Source organism: Calonectris borealis, chromosome 5 (genome assembly GCF_964195595.1).
Source record: "Calonectris borealis chromosome 5, bCalBor7.hap1.2, whole genome shotgun sequence".
NCBI lineage: Eukaryota > Metazoa > Chordata > Aves > Procellariiformes > Procellariidae > Calonectris > Calonectris borealis.
In genome coordinates, this window is record NC_134316.1 from 543,721 (window position 1) to 564,538 (window position 20,818).

At 55.3% G+C, this 20,818-nt stretch overlaps 1 protein-coding gene across 2 annotated transcripts; it reads left to right on the forward strand.

Annotated features, from left to right (window-relative positions):
* Positions 1–901: 901 nt before the first annotated feature.
* On the forward strand, positions 902–15,991 carry LRFN5 (leucine rich repeat and fibronectin type III domain containing 5). 2 transcript variants are annotated; one of them, XM_075152453.1, is made up of 4 exons: positions 902–923; positions 6,072–7,464; positions 8,186–8,898; positions 15,613–15,991. In XM_075152453.1, the coding sequence occupies exons 1-4, from the start codon at positions 902–904 to the stop codon at positions 15,720–15,722; spliced, it is 2,238 nt and encodes a 745-aa protein (XP_075008554.1). In that variant the 3' UTR covers positions 15,723–15,991. The 2 variants fall into 2 exon arrangements, with proteins under 2 accessions (XP_075008554.1, XP_075008553.1); XM_075152452.1 differs by lacking the exon at positions 15,613–15,991 and having other exon boundaries at positions 8,186–9,767.
* The last annotated feature ends 4,827 nt before the right edge of the window (positions 15,992–20,818 follow it).

Genomic DNA, 20,818 nt, shown 5'->3' on the forward strand with positions numbered 1-20,818 from the left:
TGCAGTGGAAATTGTTTGCTAATTAATTACTGTCTGCTGGATCCCGCCGCTTCCGTGTGTTATGCAATTCACAATATGCAGATGACCCATCGTAGCACTGGACACGTCAGCAGATGCTGCACCAAGTATCGTAAAACCTATTGCTCCCAAAGAAGATGGGGGCAAAAAAAGCCCAGCAAGCTGCACATCGGGAAAAAGAAGCAATCAGCCTGGCGTACATGACATTTCATTCCCATGTCCCTTGGATCAATTCCAGGCAGAAATTTCAAATTCATTAGCTCTTTACATGACCTCAATTTGTTGCTAGAACCGGTGGGTGGTCATTTATTTTCATAGCCTGCTGCCGATAGGGGCCCTTTGAGGCACCGTGCCCCGGCTGTGCCGGGCGGGAGGCTTTGGTGTGGCAGTGCCCGGTATGGGCTGGGGTCACCCCGGCCGTGCCTCTGCGCCGGACCGTGCCTGGCAAAACCCTGCAGAGGTTTCTGATTCGGGTCTGCCTCCTCGGGAAATCCTGGACGGCCGGGTCCGCGCGTGCCCGGGGGAGTGCTGGGGGCTGCTGGAGTCTGCCATCCTCGGAGGAGAGGTGGCTCCTGGCTGCGGTGGCGTGGATTCTCTTGGAAGGGGTGGGAGAGGGGTGCCAGTGCCTAGCTTGGTGCCAGCGAGCCATCCCCCTCTGGCGGGTCCTGCTGTGCAGTGTGCGGCACTGGGGGGCTGGAGGGCCTGCGCCAGCTCTCCCTGCATCCTGCCTGGGCACGGGCTTCGTCCCAGCCGAGCGCAGGGTACTTCCTCCGTGCTGGGACGGCTGTTTTACAGCCTCCGGGACTGGGGCAGCAGGAGCTCGAAGTCCGCAGAGCTGAGATGGAACCAGAAGCCACGTGAGAAACACCCAGCAGGGGAAGAAATGCTGAACTGTTGCCCATCGCATCGGCACGCCCCACCTGAGAGCTGCCAGGGCAGAGGTGGGAAGGGGGTGACAGGGAGGATGGGTCCCTGTCCCCACAAGCCCAGGCTCTGCCGAACCACTGTCGGACCTGCTCTGTATCTGGGAAAAGTGCGTGAGGGGAAGGACTTCCTCTGCTCTGAAACAGAAACAGCAATCTGGGGACAACGCCTTAGTTCAGTCATTTCGGGTCGACAGGAGAGCAGCAGGCAGGTCTGCCCCAGCCCCGAAGGCACCGGGGGGTGACGGGGTTGTTTGCACTTGGGAGACACAGTTTTCGCATCTGTATGGTAGTGAGCTGTGCAGCCCCCTGTAATTTGTAGTTAGTTTTTACAGACAGACTGAATAACTCAAATTATCAAATGTAGCAGCAAAATTGATTTAAAAATTCCTATTTGAGAGCCTTTTTTTGCATGAATCACAAATGTCACATGAGGAGCTTGGCTATCCCTATGTTTTTGCAGACACCAAGTAGTAAATGAAAGCAATGAGCACCTTCCTAGGAAACTAGCATTTCTCTATTTGTTTTATGGTAGTAATGCGCTTTCTTTTTCTTCTTTTTTTATTTTTTAAGCAAGTAATGAGGATCAGATAATGCTTGGCTTAGTCAAAAAGGTGTTTTCTGCAACGAGCTGTAAGCTGTGTCAGTGCTGCTGTCGCTGTGAGTTATCTGTGTGTGGGACGGGGTGTGCTGGGAAAGGAGGCGATGTACGGCCTGGCTGACTTTCAAGGGACATGTCTTCTTACGGCGGCTGCTCTTCTAAGCCACCAGATCCTGCGGTTCCTGCCGTCTTCCGGAATATCTCAGTTGTGGGCCATAGCCATGAGACAGCGTGCTATGCCGAGCACCTCCGTGAGGAAATACTCTGCATTCTTTCAGCGAGGTGGTGAAACATTTTTGCGGCCCCTGTGGCGAGGGGGTGACGTCCAGCCTGGGGAGGACGGGCTGGCCCTGTCCCATGCAGGCTGGGGCACCAGCCTGGTCATTCAGTTGCAAGTGCGGTTTTGCTGTTTCTGTCAATTGAAGTATCTTCAGTTGAAGTGCTGAAGTACTGAAGTACTTGCAGCTGAAGTACTGTTCTTCAGCTGCAAATGTCAGTAGATCTTTGCATGGCACACAGATCTTAGAGCACTTGTGCGCATTTGTGCAAACACACGACTTTTTTTAAGCTTTGCTCACATTTCTATTACAGCTTATGTGACACTAAAAAAACCTGATGAGGGTGGATAAGGAACTATTCACCAGGAACAGCTGGACGCTGGGCAGCAGTGGCAGCCCATGGCCACCTCTGGCTTTCGTTAAGACAGCTCAGTGTGGAGACAGGATCCCGTGCAGGGCTCGGACACGGTCCAGGAGAAGCAGCATGCCTGCTCTTCTCTGCCCTCCTTGTTTCTCCCCCAGCACCTGCCCCCAACAGTTTCCCGAGCCGCAGTGTGGGAGAGCCGATGGACTTGACGGGATTTTAAAACAGTCGTGCTGGTGCTGGCCCAGCCCCGTCCCTGGGGCGTGCAGCCCCGCGGGCAGGCCTGGAGCTGGGGGGAGCTGCACGGCCGGGGTGGGCCCGCCGGCCCTCCCTCCCTGGGTCAGGCTGGTGCCGGGAGCCGCTCGCAGGCGTGCGCCGCCGTGGTGTGCCCTGCCCCTGGGGGCCAGGCCCGGCCCGGCCGGCCCCCGCTGGGGCTGAGCGCAGGCTGCGGGAGCGCCTGCTCCGGGCAGAGGGTGGGGGCCGCCTTCTCAGGGGGCTGCTCTTGGCAGCGGGGGCTTGGAGCCCGGCTGCCCCAGAGCAATGGCTGATGTCCCGGGAGCCCTCAGCCACCCCTGCGCGCCTCGCCGGGAGCGCCGCGGTTATTGAACCGACCCCCTGGAGCCGTCCTGCCGGCAAGTGCCACGGGGCTGGCAGAGCTGCTCCCTCCCGGAGGTGCAGTCACTGCAGCCCTGAAAAATAGGAAGCGACCCGCGGTGCTCGTCCGTGGTCCAATTTCCCTCCTCTGGGAGCCGTGGCCGTGGGCCGTGTTCGCAGGCTGCGATCCGCCATCCTCAGCCTGTGCCTGTGCCCGCCCGGCTGTACGGGGGTGACGGGCCTCCCGGGCCTGGCCTGCGCTTCGCCAGCGCTCTGCCGGGGCTCTTCGCCAGCGCTGTGCCGGGACAGCCCACGGCCGAGACCCTCATTCTGCGGAGGGCTGCTTGGTGCCGCGGTGTGTGTCTGCGGGGCTGGAGCGGGGCGGCCCGGCGAGGAGAAGCTAGCCAGGGGCCTGCCATTTGTATGAGGGCACCCCCACTCCCCCCGGCTCGAAGTGCCAGGGGTGCTCCAGTCTCGGCTGCAGCTGCGACGCCCGGCAGCTCCCTGGGGGGACAGCCTCCTTCTCCCTCCTGCCGCCTTCGGTCGCGGGCAGCTGCCTGCCCAGCCCAGAGCTGGCCCTGCGCGGGGCGTGGAGGGCTGGGGTGCTGGGAGAGGACGGACAGATGGATCAGGTCCCAAGCACTGAATCCGCATTTGTCCTCGTTAGAGTCGGCAGGGCTGGTGACTGCCCAGCGCTCTGATCCACCAAGACCTCTCCATAAGCCCCCTGTGCCCTTGAGGGACTCGGCGCCTCCTCCTAATTCAGTGTCATTGGCAGGCGTACGTGGTGCGCACCCACCTCCCTGTCCGGGGCACTGATGGAAACACTGGAGAGGACCGGCCCTAAACCTGAGCCCTGTGGGCAGGCACTGGCCGCCAGCCCGGTGTTGCCCCGTTTGCTGCAAGCCCTTGAGCCTGGCCCTTCAGCCTCGCCCTTCAGCCTTGCGTTTGCCCGTCACATTGTGTCCAGCTCTCAGGGTGTGCTGGGCATTTTGTCTAGAGGGTGCTGTCAGAGACAGTATCAAAAGCTCTGCTAAAATCCAAAAAATCCCACGTCCACTGGTGGGTAACCCTGTCATGACCTTGTCGTTCCAGCTATGGTTTAAGTTTGCGTCTCCTTATGTTGCTGTTTCATCTTGTAACAGTATTTCCAAACTTCTAAATGCACCTTGCTGGTTTGGTTTTAATCTTGTATAGCTCTTCAAATGAACTTGGCTGAATCCAAGCCATTACTTTAATCACAGCTACAAATCTAAATTAGCAGTATTAAGTTAGCAAATCTAAATGAGTGTGGTGTCCCCAGCCAAGACTGGCTGGGGACGCTGGCAGTTGTGCTGCGGATGCCCCGAGCCACTGAGTCCATTTGAATCTGGTAGGTGCCAGATGTAGGTAAAGAGGAAAGTCCCGCCTGGAAAGGGTGGGTGACAGCCCATGGCCATGACTGCGGCCGCCGCATCGGGAGGTGGCCAGCTGGGTGTCACCAGTGGGGTTTGGGGGTTGGAGTACGTGGTTTGTTCTGCCGTGCTTCCTCCTCCGCTGCTCGGCATCACCGTTCTCCAAGTCCGTTTCACCTGCAGGACCACCCTGACCTGCAGTGCTGGCAAGGGCCGGACCCAATGAATCCACAAAACGTATTTGAATGCTGCCCGTGAAGTTTGCTTTCTGCCACAGTTAATGGTAGCAGTAATGGTAATGGTTACGGTAACGGTTCCCAGCACTACAGCAGTGACAGGCCATACTCAGTTGAAGACCTCTTCTTCTTTTTTTCCAATGGAGGCTTAAGAGTTGGAATCAGTAGTCATGAAAACCTACAGCTCCCAGTATCAGGAAGAAAAATAAATTAATAGTGGTGAAGAGCAGGGTTTAGAGGCTGGTATTTTCACTCATCCTTTTTGCAACTTGTTGGCTCCTCTTAGTTTGCATGGCACTGGGGATGGATTGTGGATGGACTGGACAACAGGATCAGTAATTATTGTACTGATGTTAAATATCTTTAAATATCCATGACAATTCAAGACTCCTGCTTATGGCTAGCTGTGAACCTTTATTTTATTTTAGGTGAGCTTCATTAGTACATTTCTGGTTTGACCAGGTTGGACGTCACGTCTAACAAACATGGTGATGCGTCTGAATAATCCGATCTGGACACGTATAATTTTATCAGTCCCGAAGGGGGCCGAGTGCTTCATTTCCAACTGTCCCGCTGAGGTCCGTTGCTTACGACTGCACGAGTTCCCTCTCAGACAGGCAGGACTCTGCTCCCTCCCGCCCGCCTGCTCCGTGGAGGAGCGTCCGCCTTCCCAGCCGCCCGCCCGCGCCGTGGGGCCGACGCTGACGCAGAGCTGCGCAGAGACCAGCGCCGCAGCTCTCACGGAGCTTTTGGCGGGGTCACTGATAGATGATTTCATTTAGCTGGTGTGGGCACTGTTGTTATCTTCCTTGTTTCCATACTCTGTGAGGATCCTGGATCTGGCAATGTAACAGATAAGGCTAATTGAACTGTCAGGCTTTCTGGGAGAAGAGTGCAGCGCTGCTGGTTGTGGCAGCCGGGAAAACAGCGATGATCTAAAATTAGCCCATGTTCCTTTTTTATTTAGATCCCTGTTGTTATGGGGGCTTTTCTTAGGGTTTTTTTGTTTGTTTTATTTGCATTTTTGGGTTTTGAATGACATAAAATTAGCTCCTTCTGAGTTTATTCTGAAAATAGCATTAAGAGCTTAAATGTTCGGTGGAGATGGCTATAAACCCATTGAATTGCCATGATTTAGAGGCCGGAGAGAGTTTTAGCTTAGCAATTAAAGCACACATGAAACATCCCTCATTTTCAATACCTAAATGGCATTATGGCAAAGTAACTCCAGACCGTGAGGTCAGGAGCATCTCTCTGAAAGCTGAGTGCCGGGCGCGGAGGTGCGTTCCCCAGCAGGGATGAGCTCTAGCAGGAGGGGCCCGAAAGGCACTGCTGACGCCATGTGCGGTGCTACCAGCTGCTTCCAAACTGCTTTGTCATTTGTGTATAAGTGTCTGGCTGGCTGTGTTTATGTATGTGTGTGTGCAAACATATATATATATCACAATTGTTCTTCTGGAACGTAGTATAGAAGCTCTTATGTCAGGATACGGAGAATGATAAAGACATCAGGTAACAGGATAAGGATGACACACCGTTATATGAACCTCATATTTCATGATTTAACCACAGACGGTTTGTCTTTGCTTTTTTACTATGCGATTTGCTTATCTTGCAGAGACTAACAGAAGTTTGCTCTCCCTTACAGGCTCTTGAACCTGATCTACAATGGAAAAACTGCTTTTGTTTCTGCTGTTCATTGGCATAGCGGTGAGAGCTCAGATCTGCCCAAAGCGCTGTGTCTGTCAAATTTTGTCTCCGAACCTTGCCACCCTTTGTGCCAAGAAAGGGCTCTTATTTGTTCCTCCCAACATTGACAGGAGGACCGTGGAGTTACGGCTGGCAGACAACTTTGTTACAAACATTAAAAGGAAAGACTTTGCCAATATGACCAGCCTGGTGGACCTGACGCTGTCCAGGAATACAATCAGTTTTATTACACCTCACGCATTTGCTGACTTGCGCAATTTGCGGGCTTTGCATTTGAACAGCAACCGATTGACTAAGATCACCAATGACATGTTCAGTGGACTCTCCAATCTTCACCACTTGATACTTAACAACAACCAGCTGACTTTAATTTCTTCCACAGCTTTCGATGATGTTTTAGCTCTTGAGGAATTGGATTTGTCTTACAACAATCTGGAAACCATCCCCTGGGATGCAGTGGAGAAGATGATTAGTTTGCACACTCTCAGTCTAGACCACAACATGATTGACCATATTCCTAAAGGGACCTTCTCCCACCTCCACAAGATGACCAGGTTGGACGTCACGTCTAACAAACTGCAGAAGCTACCGCCTGATCCTCTCTTCCAGCGAGCTCAGGTACTAGCAACCTCAGGAATTATCAGCCCCTCGACTTTTGCGTTGAGCTTTGGTGGGAACCCTTTGCATTGCAACTGTGAGCTTTTGTGGCTGAGGCGTCTTTCGAGGGAAGACGACCTGGAGACCTGTGCTTCTCCCACGCTCTTGTCCGGCCGGTACTTCTGGTCGATCCCCGAGGAGGAGTTCCTGTGCGAGCCTCCTCTCATCACCCGGCACACCCACGAGCTGCGGGTGCTGGAGGGCCAGCGGGCAGCGCTGCGGTGTAAGGCCCGGGGGGACCCCGAACCAGCAATTCATTGGATTTCACCCGAGGGCAAGCTGATTTCAAACGCAACGAGGTCCGTGGTGTACGACAACGGGACGCTCGACATCCTTATAACGACGGTGAAGGATACGGGCTCCTTCACCTGCATTGCTTCCAATCCGGCGGGGGAGGCCACGCAGACGGTGGACCTGCACATAATCAAACTCCCCCACTTGCTGAACAGCACGAACCACATCCACGAGCCCGACCCCGGCTCCTCAGATATCTCCACTTCCACCAAGTCGGGCTCCAACGCGAGCAGTAGCAACGGGGAAACTAAAGTCAGCCAAGATAAGAAGGTGGTCGTTGCGGAAGCAACATCCTCTACCGCTCTGCTGAAATTCAATTTTCAGAGGAATATACCTGGGATACGTATGTTCCAAATCCAGTACAACGGTACTTACGATGACTCCCTTGTTTACAGGTAAGGCAGCCCCAGCCCGCCTGTGCGGGGCCCTGCCAGGCTGCTCGGCGCTGACGTGCTGCCCCCGGCTCCGGGCAGCCCCTCCGCCGGAGCGGCGGGTTCCCGCGCTGCGCTGGCCGAGCGGAGCCCTGCCTGTGGCAACAGATGGCGGGAGTCTCGGGAAAGACTCGTGCAATTTTCTGCTTGCAAATAGGGAAATTACCTTGAATGGTGTTATTTTTAGATAATCCAAATGGACCTCTAATCCTCTGAACTAATCTGATTGGCAGAAAGGTTGTAAAGTTAGATGAGTTAAATGGATCTTAACGTGCCCAGCTTTATGAAAACACAGGGCGAAAGGTGTCCATAAACGCATTCCTCGTAGCGCTTTCTGGCGGTGTCCGTGCTGGCGGCGTGCAGAGAGGCGCTGTGCTGCCGGCTGTAACAGTCGCACCGTTCAAAACTGCCTTTGCTTGGTAATTTCTTTTACGTTTTTGACGTGGGCACTCTCATGGGGGGCTCTGCCGTGCCGAGCCGTGCCGGGGGGCTTGGTGGCGACTGCTGCCGCACCAAACGCAGGGCAGCAGCTGCTGCAGGATGGCGAGCAGCCCTGCAGGGGCAGCGGCAGGAGCAGAGGAGCCGAGCCCTGGTGGTGGTCACCACGGCCGGGGGCTGCAGCACACGGCGGGGAGGTGCCTGCGGGTCTGCCGGGTTCATTCACGCTGATTTCCTTCTCCCCCAGAATGATACCTCCCACAAGCAAAACCTTCCTGGTCAACAACCTGGCCGCTGGGACCGTGTACGACCTGTGCGTCCTGGCCATCTACGACGACGGGATCACCTCGCTCACCGCCACCAGGGTGGTGGGCTGCACGCAGTTCACCACCGAGCAGGATTACGTGCGCTGCCACTTCATGCAGTCCCAGTTCCTGGGTGGGACCATGATTATCATCATTGGTGGGATCATCGTGGCCTCCGTGCTCGTGTTCATCATCATCCTCATGATCCGCTACAAGGTGTGTAACAACAACGGGCAGCAGAAGGCCACCAAGGTCAGCAACGTGTACTCGCAGACGAACGGGGCTCAGATCCAGGGCTGCAGCGGGGTGCTGTCGCAGTCGATGTCCAAGCAGGCTGTCGGGCACGAAGAGGGCATCCAGTGCTGCAAGGCTGCCAGCGACGGCGTGATGCAGTCGCTGGAGACCGGCTCCAGCCAGGACTCGGCCACCACTACCTCCGCTTTGCCTCCCGCCTGGACTTCCAGCACTTCTGTCTCCCAGAAGCCGAAGCGAAAGCCGGGGCCAAAGCCAAGCAGCGAGCCGCAGAGTGAAGCTGTCAGCAGTATCGAGTCCCAAAACACTAACAGAAATAACTCCACTGCCCTGCAGTTAGCTAGCCGTCCCCCCGACTCTGTCACAGGGGCCCCCACGTACAAAAGAGCACAATCGAAGCCAAGTAAGTTCCTCACTTTGCCAGCTGACGCATCCCGAGCCAAGCGCAGGCTCTCCCTGGGCGGCGAGCTGATGGAGTCCCGCTGCCCCGGCAGCGCCCGGGGCGCAGGTGGATTGCGGTCCAAAAGGAGCATGTCCATGAACGGGATGCTAGTCCAGTCAGACAGCTCTGATGTGGATAGTGGAAAAGCAACTTTCTCCAGTTCTGAGTGGATATTGGAAAGCACTGTGTGATCTGCTTTTTTTTTCTTTTTTTTTAATTTTAATTTTCATTTTAATGAGAAACAAAACGCCAAACGTTGTGTGAAACTCCCTCTCCCGGGGAATTGGATTTGGAAGTCCACTGTTGTCTCGCTGATTAATGGCTTGTTCATGCGGGGTTCTGTATAAGCCACCCAGTGCACACAGGGTTTTATTTAGTTTTCATTTGATTTTATTTAGTATCAAAACCGAAGGCAACATTCAGAGATTAAAAAAAAAAAAGGAAAAAAAAGGTTAAGGGGTGAAAAAAAGCATGAAACAGCACCAGTGCCTTCCCTACTCTAGGACTGGCTTCCTGGTTCTGCAGTAGCAGAAAACAAAAGAGAGAGTTTTCACAGAAAAAGCCTTTTATAAAGGAAATGAAATTTCCTCCAAGCTAACAAATAACCACTTCTGGATCAATCAGTAAAATGATATTTTTTAAAGCGGTCAGACTGTATATTTCTTTTCCGTGACAATGGTGTTGCCTTTGTTTTTAGGCAGATGCTGTACAGAAACAACAACGCTGTGTTGTTATGTTGTGTAAAATAAAATATTCACTCCGTACACCAGCCAGCCTCGCGGTAACTGCCCACCCAGGAGCCGTGCCCGGGGCCCGCGGGCGCCGCTCAGCGGGCCCCACTGCGAGGGCCAGGACGAGAAGGAGGAGGAGGAGGAGGAGGGTGCCGGGCGAGGGGTCCCTCTCCTCCCGACAGGGTCCAGCTCGCCGGGGCTGGGCGCCGGTGCAGCAGCCGGGCTCCGCTGCCGGGTCTCCCCGAGAGGGTGCCCGGCCCGCGGTCCCCGCGCACCCCCGTCCCGCGGCAATGGCTTTGCCTAGTGCCGACGCTGGAAGAAAGCGTTGCCGTTCAGCACCCGTGGTCAGGGCAGGCGTCTGCCCGTTGCTCCCAACACACGCAAGGCTGGGGGTGCTGCTCCGTTCTCAGAGCTGGCCCCCGCCCAGCAGTCAGTGGGGGGCTGTCCCCTTCCCGTCAGCGCAGGTGCTCGGAGGTGTGGAACGTGGGCGAGGGGAGCCTGCGGGAAGCGTGGGAGCAGCCCCGCGTCCCAGCCGCAGCGGCAGGCATCGCTGCGGTCCTGCAGACCTCCCCTGGGGCAGGGAAACGTGGCTGGGTCGAGCCCCAGGCAGCGTGCTGGCGCCTTGGGCGGCGGGGGAGAGAGCCGAGCGGGGGCAGCGAGCGGGGCCGGCAGGTCGACCCGCGCTGCGGGGCAGGGCTGCAGCAGACGGGTACGTAGCTGTTCAGCAGCGCGGTGGTGATTGATCGGGGTGATGATGGTCATCTCCTCCTTCCCTAGGCTGTTTGGGGCGTATTTCCTGTAAAGGCTACGGTTTGTTTCAGTTCTCTGTAATCCCTGTGCACAATGAAGGGACGGGAAGGTGGTCTCATCTCTCACCTGCTGTTTGTGGTGCGTGTGCGGTAGAATAATTTCAGGCCACTATGTAAGGACGTAAACATATGGCAATAGGTGATAGCTCTTGAAAACCCCACGTTGTGAGGATGGCAGGCGTGCTTCTGCTGCTCTGCTCGTTCTAAAGAAAAGACCACAATTAATATTAATTAAACGCATATGGTCATCATGTTTAAATCAGAAACAGCTTTAACTCTGCAACATGAATGCATTCTCAGATGCCAAAGAAAAGGGTTCGTATGGGCTTTGCGGCCATTAAAGAGAGAACAGTTAAATTTTACACCCTGTGTGCGTGTTCTTGGGGGCGGTGTAACCCAGGCAGGTGCCTGAAGGCCCCCTGGCACTAACCAGGGCAGCAAGCCGGCCCGAGAGCGGTCGTGGCAGGGAACGTCTCCCGGCAGCCCCCGGTCTCTGCCTCCGAGGCCCCGCAGCTCGGGGCTGACGCGCGCAGGGTGACCCCCGTTGCTCTCAGCCGTCGTGGGTTGCTCTCGGCGGTTTTACTGCCTGTCGTGGAGAAACAGAGTCTGGCTGGGGGTGGTGTGAAGGACATAAAAAGAAGCAGCTGTTTCTTTTTTAGAAAGCCCTTTTTCTTCCCTTGGGAAATGCGGAGACCAAAAAGGAAACAAAGCCTCAAAATTAGAATACCCGCTTCTTACTGGAAAAGTTAAAAAAAAAAAAAATCTCTCCTTAGATTTCTCTGGAAATCTCACGTTCTTCTCGAGGGGCTGTGTGCACAGAAACTAGCTATTAAAATAGTGCACCGTCAGAGGCAGTGATATATTTGTCCAAGTTCTGGTAGTCTGACAATGAAGGCATTGTCAAGTATGGGAAAAACGAGTGCTGCCGTGCCCCCGCGAGGAGCTGCTCTCTGCAGACAGCACCTTCACTTCGCACTTGGGTACGGAGAGAGCTTTAAAGGTTTTCTGCTGAGGTATTTGTTTTAATCGTGCATTTTAAAAACATCAAATGAAAATGTTTTATATGTTGTCTAAAATTGGACGTAAATGTGTCTAATGTTTTGTGAAAGTGCTAAAATATTAATAGCTTTTTGGGATTTAGGGAGTCTCATTTTTATATCTTTAATCTTTTACTCAAAGGAATCATTTTCTAAACACTGAAGCTGAGTATTCTGTCCACAGTGCATCTGTATAAGCTTAGAAGGACCATATGTCCCTGTGTTTGATTTAATTCTCTGCTAATAGTGTAGGAACCGTTAGACCTGGGTAGCTGAGGGCTCATCTCGTGCAGCTTTCTCTCTTCGGCAGAGAGGCGCGTCCCTTGGGAATGCGCTGGGCATGAAATCTGCCATTTCCACTGGAGTAACTGCAGCAGGACAGTTCACTTCATTCAGGCTTGATTCAAAGCCTTACGAAGGAGGAAATTCTCTGTCCTTTCTGTTCTGCAAAACCAGAGGTTGCCAACTGTTTGAGGTGCAAAGTGCTGCGATACGCCTTGATCAGAATAACATTGGTAGTCTTTGTTCAGAGTGCAGTACTGCAACGTTTTCTAACGCTTCAGAAAGGAGAACGTGAGTTCGATAAACCCAGGCAGAGTGTTCCCCGTTGTGGGTGGTGGGAGCTGACACTAGGGCGGTCCTGGGGGTGTCGGGGGAACGAGGGGTGCGATGTGTCTGCGGCTGGCCTGGCGCGGCGGCCCGGGCTTCACCCCGGGCTGCGGGCGGGAGTTTGCGGAGACGTGAACCATCAGGTGCAAACCTGCCCCTCGGGGCATCGCCCCGCCGGCGGGTCTGCTCCTCGTGATGCTTCTCGAAAATAGATTAACCGAGGTTTTAGCCGTGAGATGGTGTCTTTTTTCACAAGCACGGGAGGAGGAGAAACTACTTCAGAAATTTGTTTGCTCTTATTAAAGTTGCTGGCACATGCTTCCTCCTACATCTTTTCCTAATCCTTTTCTCAGAGCGTACGTGTTGTGTTAAAGAGGGCTGGTACAAGCAATATTTGGATGCAGAAGTAGGGCTTTGTTGGGTGAAACGTTTCTTGTGTTAGTTGTTTTCTGTGCTGCCTTTCCGCTTGTGTTCTGGGCATGTTCTTTACGGTGAATACATGGTAGTGCTCCGCTCTGGGTGCCGATGTGGCTTTATTTCTGCCAGCGTGTTCCCGTGTGTTTGACAGCCCTCCCCACGCACCGGGCAGCCCTGCAATAACGAAGAGTGAACGAGAAAGTGATGGCCCTGTGCCCCGCGCCCGGGAGAGGGGCACGGCCGCCGGCACACACCGCTCTGGCTGGGCCGGGCCCGGCAGCCCCCGCCGCCTGCACCGCCGCGGGTGGCTGCTGCCGGGGCGCGCTGCCTGCCCGAGGGGGTCCGGCCGAGGTGCCGCCGCGAGGTTGGCTCGTCCCCGCCGGCTGCGAAGCTGCTGGAGGCTCGAGGCTTGCTGCCAGCGGCGCAGGGACGCCCCTGCCTCCCGGGGACCATGAAAGCCCGGCTGGTCAGTGCTTCGGGACTGCTCAAAGCGTCTCCTAGTAACTCCTCAGGCACCTGAGTGCGGCCGCTGAGCCAGGCAGCCGCCTGGCATTGAGCATCCCGGGCTGGTGGAGAGAGACCGAGCCGTGACGGCCGGCAGTCCTGTGCCCTCGAGCAGGCGCAGCGTAGCCCTTCCTGTGCCGCTGTGAAACCGCAGGCAGAGCCACAGCAGGCACCCTGCACGGAGGGGGGGTGCGTTTCTTCCCCAGTAACTGACGCCACCAGCAGAGGTAACGGTCACAGCTGCTGTCACTTACCACCGCTTCTCTTCCTGCTACCTGAGAGGAACTGGGGTCTCGGAGGTACCGCTCGCAGCGTGGCAGCATCTGTCAGCGTTGCAATAGCTCAAGAACATTTACTGTCCTGTTGTAGGGTGCTGCTCGCGGCACTCTTGCTCTCTTAAAGCAGCAATAACAGCCACGAAATCACACAGCGCCTTTCCCCTGGTAACTTAGTAAGTAATCTTAATGTTGGTCAAAGTTCAGGTTTAAAAGAAGCAAACCATGGCAAAGTCAACAGGGCCCTGCTTACAGAAAACACCTATCCCATGTTTTCCCTTTGCAAATGTGTTTCTGCGTGCCTTCTGTGTGTCGGGGTGTCTGGACCAGAGCCTGTGCTGCCGGATCGGGCCCGTGCTGGGTAAGTAACCCGCCACAGCACCTCTGCCCAGCCGGGGCTTCCAGGCGGCAAAGTGCCGATTCCTTCTGCAAGTCGTTCTGTAGTGCTACACCCCGTTCCCCTCAGAGCTGTATCGTCCCTTCGGGCATCGGGCACCCACCGAGGGGCCCGGCTGGCGCCAGCCCACCCCGCGCGGTCAGCAGCGTTGTCCTTCCTTCCGTGCAGGCTGCGGGCAGGTACATCGCGTTGGGCATTGAATGCCAGATTAAATCAACTCTGTAAATGAGAATACACGTGCCCTGTGCTGACTTTTACTGCTTGAATGTGGTTGTGGTCTTCCTTTCACAACAGTACAGACGTCCACGAAACAGAAGTGCGCAGGTTAGTGGGGCTGAAGTGGTACGGGCTAAAGCACCGACACCCCGGCATCAGTAATACAAGACCAACAAAAGGCAAGTCGTACTGGTCTTGCTGACTGTAGACTTTTAATATAATTGATTTATTCACAAAAGCCAGGCACAAAGGTTGCTGCTGTAGAAAGAAGGAAGATTAGCTTGGGAAGAAGGAAACTAAAAAGGGAAAAAAGCAAACGTGGCACATCGCTGGCTGCAGAGAGACCCCACGTCGGAAACTTGCTCTGTAGGAAAATGAACAGAATAAGCTCCTGTTTCTGTGGTGCTGGAACAAGCTGTGTCACCTCAGGTCGTTTCAAGCACTGCACTTTAGAAAGCATTCCTGTCGTAAATCTGGAAGTTGAGACCGAGTTGGTGTGCCTAGCTTGGTGCCAAGCTGGTTCTCCTCCCGGACTGCCAGTTTTACGTGCGAGATTGCTTCTCTAGAGGCGCCCACCGTGTTTTGAGTGCAAGCCGTGCAATCTCTTCTGCAGGGGAAATTTCCACTGGGAAAGGAAAATGAGGAAAACCAGTAAGGGTTGTGGCCCCGGCCCCCTGGGTTCCCCCGGGAGGCACTCGGAGGGTGGCGGCGGGCAGCACGCAGGACCAGCAGACCTGAGCCTCGGCTTCACGCGGCGAGTCTGTGGGCAGCTGGGAGCTGTAACCCGCAGCAAACCAAGGATGAATTTAAAACATGGTGTCTAGTTTGTATTTACATACCGCAACTGCAGCTTTGCATTCCCTAAGGTAAGTGAAGCTGTGCCGGGGTGGCAGGGAGAGAGGCCGGGCACGGTGGGACTGCAGGCGAGGCAGTGCTCCTCCTGGTGAAAAATAGCTGCCCCGTGGGCTGGCTGCTACGCCATGGATCCCTGTGGTGCAAATGATGTGGGAGCTCAGGGCAGGACAATTAAACATCTGCACATTCTGTCTAAAGTGACTTTTTCCCTTGCAAACCTCATGGAGGTGCCGGACTGGTGCCCATCCAGTGCTCTGTTCTGGTCTTTTCAGTTCTGTGCAAACTTCTGAAACTGTGCAAAGAGTTGAAAACCCTGCTGTGGAAAAAGGCTTGGCCTCAGTGAGGGCAGAAGCAAAACTGGAAAACTCTCTGATTCTGGAACAATATGAGCTTTACTGGTTCCGTTTTGGGTTTTGGGGAGGTTTTTTTGTCAGTTTGATTTTCCCTTTCGCAGAAGCACTGCTGTGCCAGCACTTGCAGCTGGGGCCGAAGCCGGGTGCCATCCCCAGGCTGGGGATGCCGGGTGCCATCAAGCCTTTCTCCTGTTAGCTGCCGCGCTCCGCCTGCCGTGCCCTGGCCCCCGCGGTGCTGGCGGCACCCGAGCCGGCGGGGTGCCGGGGCCGAAGGCAGGCTCTGCTGCCCGCTCCCTGCCCGGGGCGGCTGCGCGGGCAGCTCCCAGGGCTGTCGGTGCGGTGCCGTGCCCGGGCTGCCCCGCCGAGCACCTCCCGGCACTGCCTGCCCCGCGGCAGGTCGGCTTCGGCTGCGGGGAAGGGACGGATCCTGCTCCTCGTCCCCTCACTATCTCTGTTTTGTCTCTTTGCGCAGAAGCCGGGGCCGATCCCCAGGACGCCTGCCCGCCTCCGCTCCCCGAAAATGTTGCCACTGATGTTCTTACTCGGCAGAAAACAATACGATTCCAACTCACCGAAGATTAATGTGTCGCACCACGCTCACCCCGCCGAAACCTTTACTTGAAGCTGCAGCCAAAGCCAAGAGGCCGTCGAGGTTGGCTGCGTCGGATAAACTTTCTTCCCCCGTTCACAGATTGCCCATCTCCCATCTGCCACCTTAAGTCTAAATACCTTTTTTTCGGGTGTCCCAGGTTTTTATAAAACTAAAAATTATGATGAAAAATCGGGTGGCAGCAGCTGCAGTCCCAAGTCATGTTAAATGTCGCCAGTGGTGAGTTCACAAACTGTAAACATGGTAGCTTATATCACCTGAACAAATAAATGTTTTACTATGACGGCGTGGGCATGTTGGTTGATCAGAGGGTTTTGCCGGCGGAGGCATGCCCTTCTGTGCACGGTGCTGCTTCTGCGCGCCGAAGGGCCCCGTGCCGCTGCTGGGCCGTGCGCCCGGCAGGCGATGGCCGGGGGTCACCCCTGTCTCTGCAGCGTGGGGCGGGTGAACGTCTCCTCGTGCCCGCGGAGGGCCCGCGGCTCTGCTGAGCGAGCAGCAACGAGCTGTGCCCGGCCTCAGCCCCAGCCCGCGGCCGCCGGTGCCGCCTGCCTGGGACGACAGGCTGGGTCGGGCACCGGCGCGGCAGGAGAGCCGCCGGCTTTGCCCCTTGGGGCTGGGCGAGGGCATGGGCCTTGAGCGGAGGGGGAGCGCCCCGTCTGCCCGCTGTGGGGAGAGCCCTGGGCCACCAGGGTGCTGGCCCCGCAGCAACCCCCTCCCTTGCGGCCAGGCGGCGAACCTGGGACGTGGCGGGTTACAGCACCGTGGGCTCCCGCAGCGCCGCGTGCCGGGAGCGCCATGCACACAGGCAAAGCACCAAGCACCGGCGTGCCGCGAGCTCCTCTGCCATGTCAGCCCTAAGACGGGAAAGCCTGGGGGGGGGGGCAGCCGGGCACCGGCCGAGGGCTGCACCCCTCCCACGCCTGCACCAGCCCCTTTGGCCACGCTGCCAGCCCAGCGTGACAGCGGGTCTCCCCGTCACGCCTTGCTTCTCAAACAAGACCAAGGGGTTTTTTGGTTTTTTTTTCTTTTCTGCCTCGTCAAGAATCCCAGATGGCTTACAGATACAGTTATAGCTTCTACGTAAACCACAATGAATCAACCAGCTTTAATATAGCTTCTGAAGAACAGATTACAGCTAGCATAAATATTTATCGTTGGCGGAACTGGCGTCACATCGGCTGTGGAAGGGCAGGAGATGGAGCTGCCCGGACGTGGCTCCCCCGGCCCAGCGGCTCCCCGCGGGGCGGACCAGTCCCACCGGTGGCTTCTGCCACGCTGTGCAGATGATGGACCTCAGCCCGGGCAGCTGGCTGAGCAACTCGCCCAGGGTTTGCCCATACCAGCAGAGACACCCGCATCTCCCCAGGACAAGGCAACCCATGGGAGGAGGGTCTGAGCTAAGCCGGGAGCCTCACCCTTCGGGCTTCCTCTTACGCTTCCTCTGATGGCGGCAGAGCCGAGGGCTGCGGAGCTGGGAGAGGCAGCCAGGGTTCACCCCAAGGCCTTGGCGATGGGGACCCCCAGCTCGCCGGTGGGGCCCAGCACACAAGAGCTTGTGCATGTGCAGAAAACTCGGTGCTGGTCCGACCCCACAGACCCCAGGGGTAAACGGTCCGTGTTTCATCCAGTGCACAGGAATGCCATGCCAAATGGAGACTTCAAGGGGAAAAAACAGCGATTTTGATCAGGAGTGGGGCTCATCGCTCTTATTCTCACAAAGCGTGACTGAGGGTCTTTCTGGCGCTGCACATAGCCTGGATTTTCTGTGGATTATAACAGCACGTATTGCTTTTCCCTTTCCCTACTGTATAGTGTAATTGGGGTTTGAATTCTGGAAGAGGATGAGCCCAAAATAAACTACTTTTCAACAAAATGTTTAGTGGAAATTGAGTCCACAAACTCATCACCTCTCTTATTGCAGACTGAAGTGACTTTCCTGGTGAAATTGCAGGACAACTGACCTTTCTCAGAGCAAGCAGATGACACTCAGGTCTGCGAAACAGCCGGGCAGAGTGAACCCATGACTCCGAAGTGTGAGTCGCAAGAACTGAGAGGCTGCTGCTTCCTTTTGACATCCCACATTAGGCTGCGCAGCCGCTGAAACCCTTATTAAACCAACAAGCTCTGAACTCTTGCTGCACAGACCATATCAGCTCTCAGGATTTCATTTCACATTAATATCATGTTATTACTCTCATTCAATGGCTCCAATTTCAAGCTTTCATGCACATAGCAGAGCTGCTTTTCCCTTGCTGATTCCTTTCTATATCCTTTTAATTAATTGTCAAGGTAAGTTCCACCTGTCAGCTCAATGTTAGTCAGAAATCCAACTTTCACTGTGGCAAGATTTGCTGAAGTTGTGAATCAAATTTTTGAAAAAAGCCCTGGGAGGTGTGTGGAGCAGAGCGTGCCGGCTGTGCACTGTCATTAACGGTCTTGTGCTGGACCAGCAATGGGGCTGCTTTGCCTAGGATGGCGTTGGTAGCATTTCAGCCATACATTCAGAGATTAGAGGAATATCATCGTATCCACAAGCAAAAATGACCTATTATGGAGACCCAGAACTTGGATACTTACTGAAGAGTCATGCAAATCATCTCAGTTGATAAAGCTGAAGGAAATTCTGGCCCACAAACAGCATTTCCTTATGCTGGTGGGCAGCGCATCGGCGACACTTCTGTGCATCAGCATCCTCTGCCCAGCCTGGGACGCGGGGTGGGTTTCTCTCCCGGCGGGCGGCTGTAACGCCTCGAAGGCTTTCTCTGTGAGTCACTCGGTGGGCCTGACACCACTCGGTGGTCAACGTCTCGGTGTTACCCCTGGTGCTCACAAAGTAAATGAATGGACTAATATTGGAAAGTGCTTTTCTTAATAGGTTGAGAAAGGTCAGGAAAACACGGCTATAGGCACTGAGGAGCTGGTGGCGAGTCAGTGGTCCAGGAAAGGCAGGTGGGGATGCAGCACCCCCCCCCCAGCAGCCTCCTCCAGGCAGCCTGGCGCGCTTCTCACAGGGTCTGCGTGAAGCCCAAACGACGGTGGTGCGATGGGTTACATCTTAGTGCTATTCCAGGGCATCTTCAGTGAGAAAAGCCCAGACGTTGCAGCCTGCCAGCATTCGTTACTGCAGCGTGCGCTCAGCTCTTGCAGTCCTGCAACGCGCTAGGGAGAACTAGTCAGGAATTTTCTGATTAAACCTTGTTTTCACAGAAATACACAGATTTATCATGGTCTTGTTCTGGTTTTGTTGTTTCTTGGGTTTGTTTTCTTTTTTTTTTTTAGTGAGGGAAAAATTAATTGAAGAAAAAATTTCTGTTCAGAAACCAATTAAACCCTAGAGCACCCTGTAGAGGATCGCTTCCTGGGAAGTGGGAAACCAGATTTGACTAGATTTGCAGTGGGGATTGGAATCTCCATTTTCCATGTCTAACGCAAATATCCTTCAATATTGGCCCCAAACTGTAACCCCAAATGAGTGCGGGCATTTTTCCTCCTCCTCTCTGCTCCTGGCAGGAAGCAGTTGCCTTATCGCGCTCTTACTGCAACCACAGGACTGCAGCGAGGGCTTCAGCCTCACTCAGCTGCCGTGAAAGGCTGGAGTTACCGATGCTATTGCTGCACGGCGAAGCTGGGCCTGTGGCGGCTGTGCCTGGCGCTCCCCTCCTGCTGTCCCAGCAGCGAGGTTGCAGGAGTGCCTGGCGCCGCGCTTCAGAGAGGGAGGCCGTGTCCCGGCTGCAGAGCAGCCTTACGGCGTGGCCCTGACCTCCCCGCGCTGGGAGGACAGCGAGGTGCCTGGTTTGACCCTGTCTTTTAACCACCGTAAGCACGGGCCCAGGCGGCCCAGCAGAACGGTGCCGCCCCAGCCCCGAGAGGCAGCTCTCCGAACGTGTCCTGGGAGTGCAGACATTCTCGTTTCACACTGATGGCAGAGTGCCGTTTTCACGAACCTGCCTACCAGGCAGGCAGGTCTAACACCTGAGGAGGCACGGACCCAGGGACCGGCCGTGGGTGCTGAGGATGCATCCTTAGGATTAAACAGCACCAAGTTTAATCGGCACTTCTAGCAACTTACTTGGTCTTTTTTGGTTGGGTTTTTTTTGTTCGGTTTTGAGGTTTTTGTTTGCTTTTAATCTCCTGGAAACCTATGAGACTACAGAAGCACTTCCAGGCTGCACTTCCAGGTTGTGCATCTGCCCTGGGGTGGCCGGGTCCTGGGGCAGCACGGAGTCGGCTCCTCCAGGACGTTTCCATCTGGGCAGGGGACGTGCACCATGCGGGAGTTGTGTGCGCTGCAAGCCAGCCTCCTGATTGCTACCCCAGCTGTGGCATTTCCAGAGGCACTTTCACAGAAATCTGAAAAACTCTCCATTTTGTTCACGTATCCAGTGCCTGTGGCTGTTGTCTGTTTAGCATGTGTGTGGAAAGAAAATAGCCTAAGAATGCGAGTGAGCCCTACTCACTGCAATGCTGGTAAATATCCTCCTGGCCTTACCCATTCAGAGAGTTCATTTTACAGGATCAGCACACTGGTTGCTCCCTACGCACCTCTGCAGACCACATACAGCCGCTGCGCATCACGGTGTGACAGTGCCCCTATGCATCTCCTGCTTCAGCGTGGGACTAGCTCACCCCTACAGCCGCTGCGCATCACGGTGTGACAGTGCCCCTATGCATCTCCTGCTTCAGCGTGGGACTAGCTCACCCCTACAGCCGCTGCGCATCACGGTGTGACAGTGCCCCTATGCATCTCCTGCTTCAGCGTGGGACTAGCTCACCCCTACAGCCGCTGCGCATCACGGTGTGACAGTGCCCCTATGCATCTCCTGCTTCAGCGTGGGACTAGCTCACCCCCGGAAATCCCCCAGCCCCAGGAACCGAGACGCGTCAGCACGACCCAGCTTGCCACTAGGAAGTCTTTGCCGTGGGCTGGCTTGTGTGGCGGCCCTGCTCGTTGTCCCTGCACGGGGTAAGGTTTTACACCACTTGATTTCCTGAAGCATCATCACTGGCCATTTCTGAAACAGGATTTCCTTTGTGGTTGTTTCCCTTCGCAGTTAGTAGCCATTTCTCC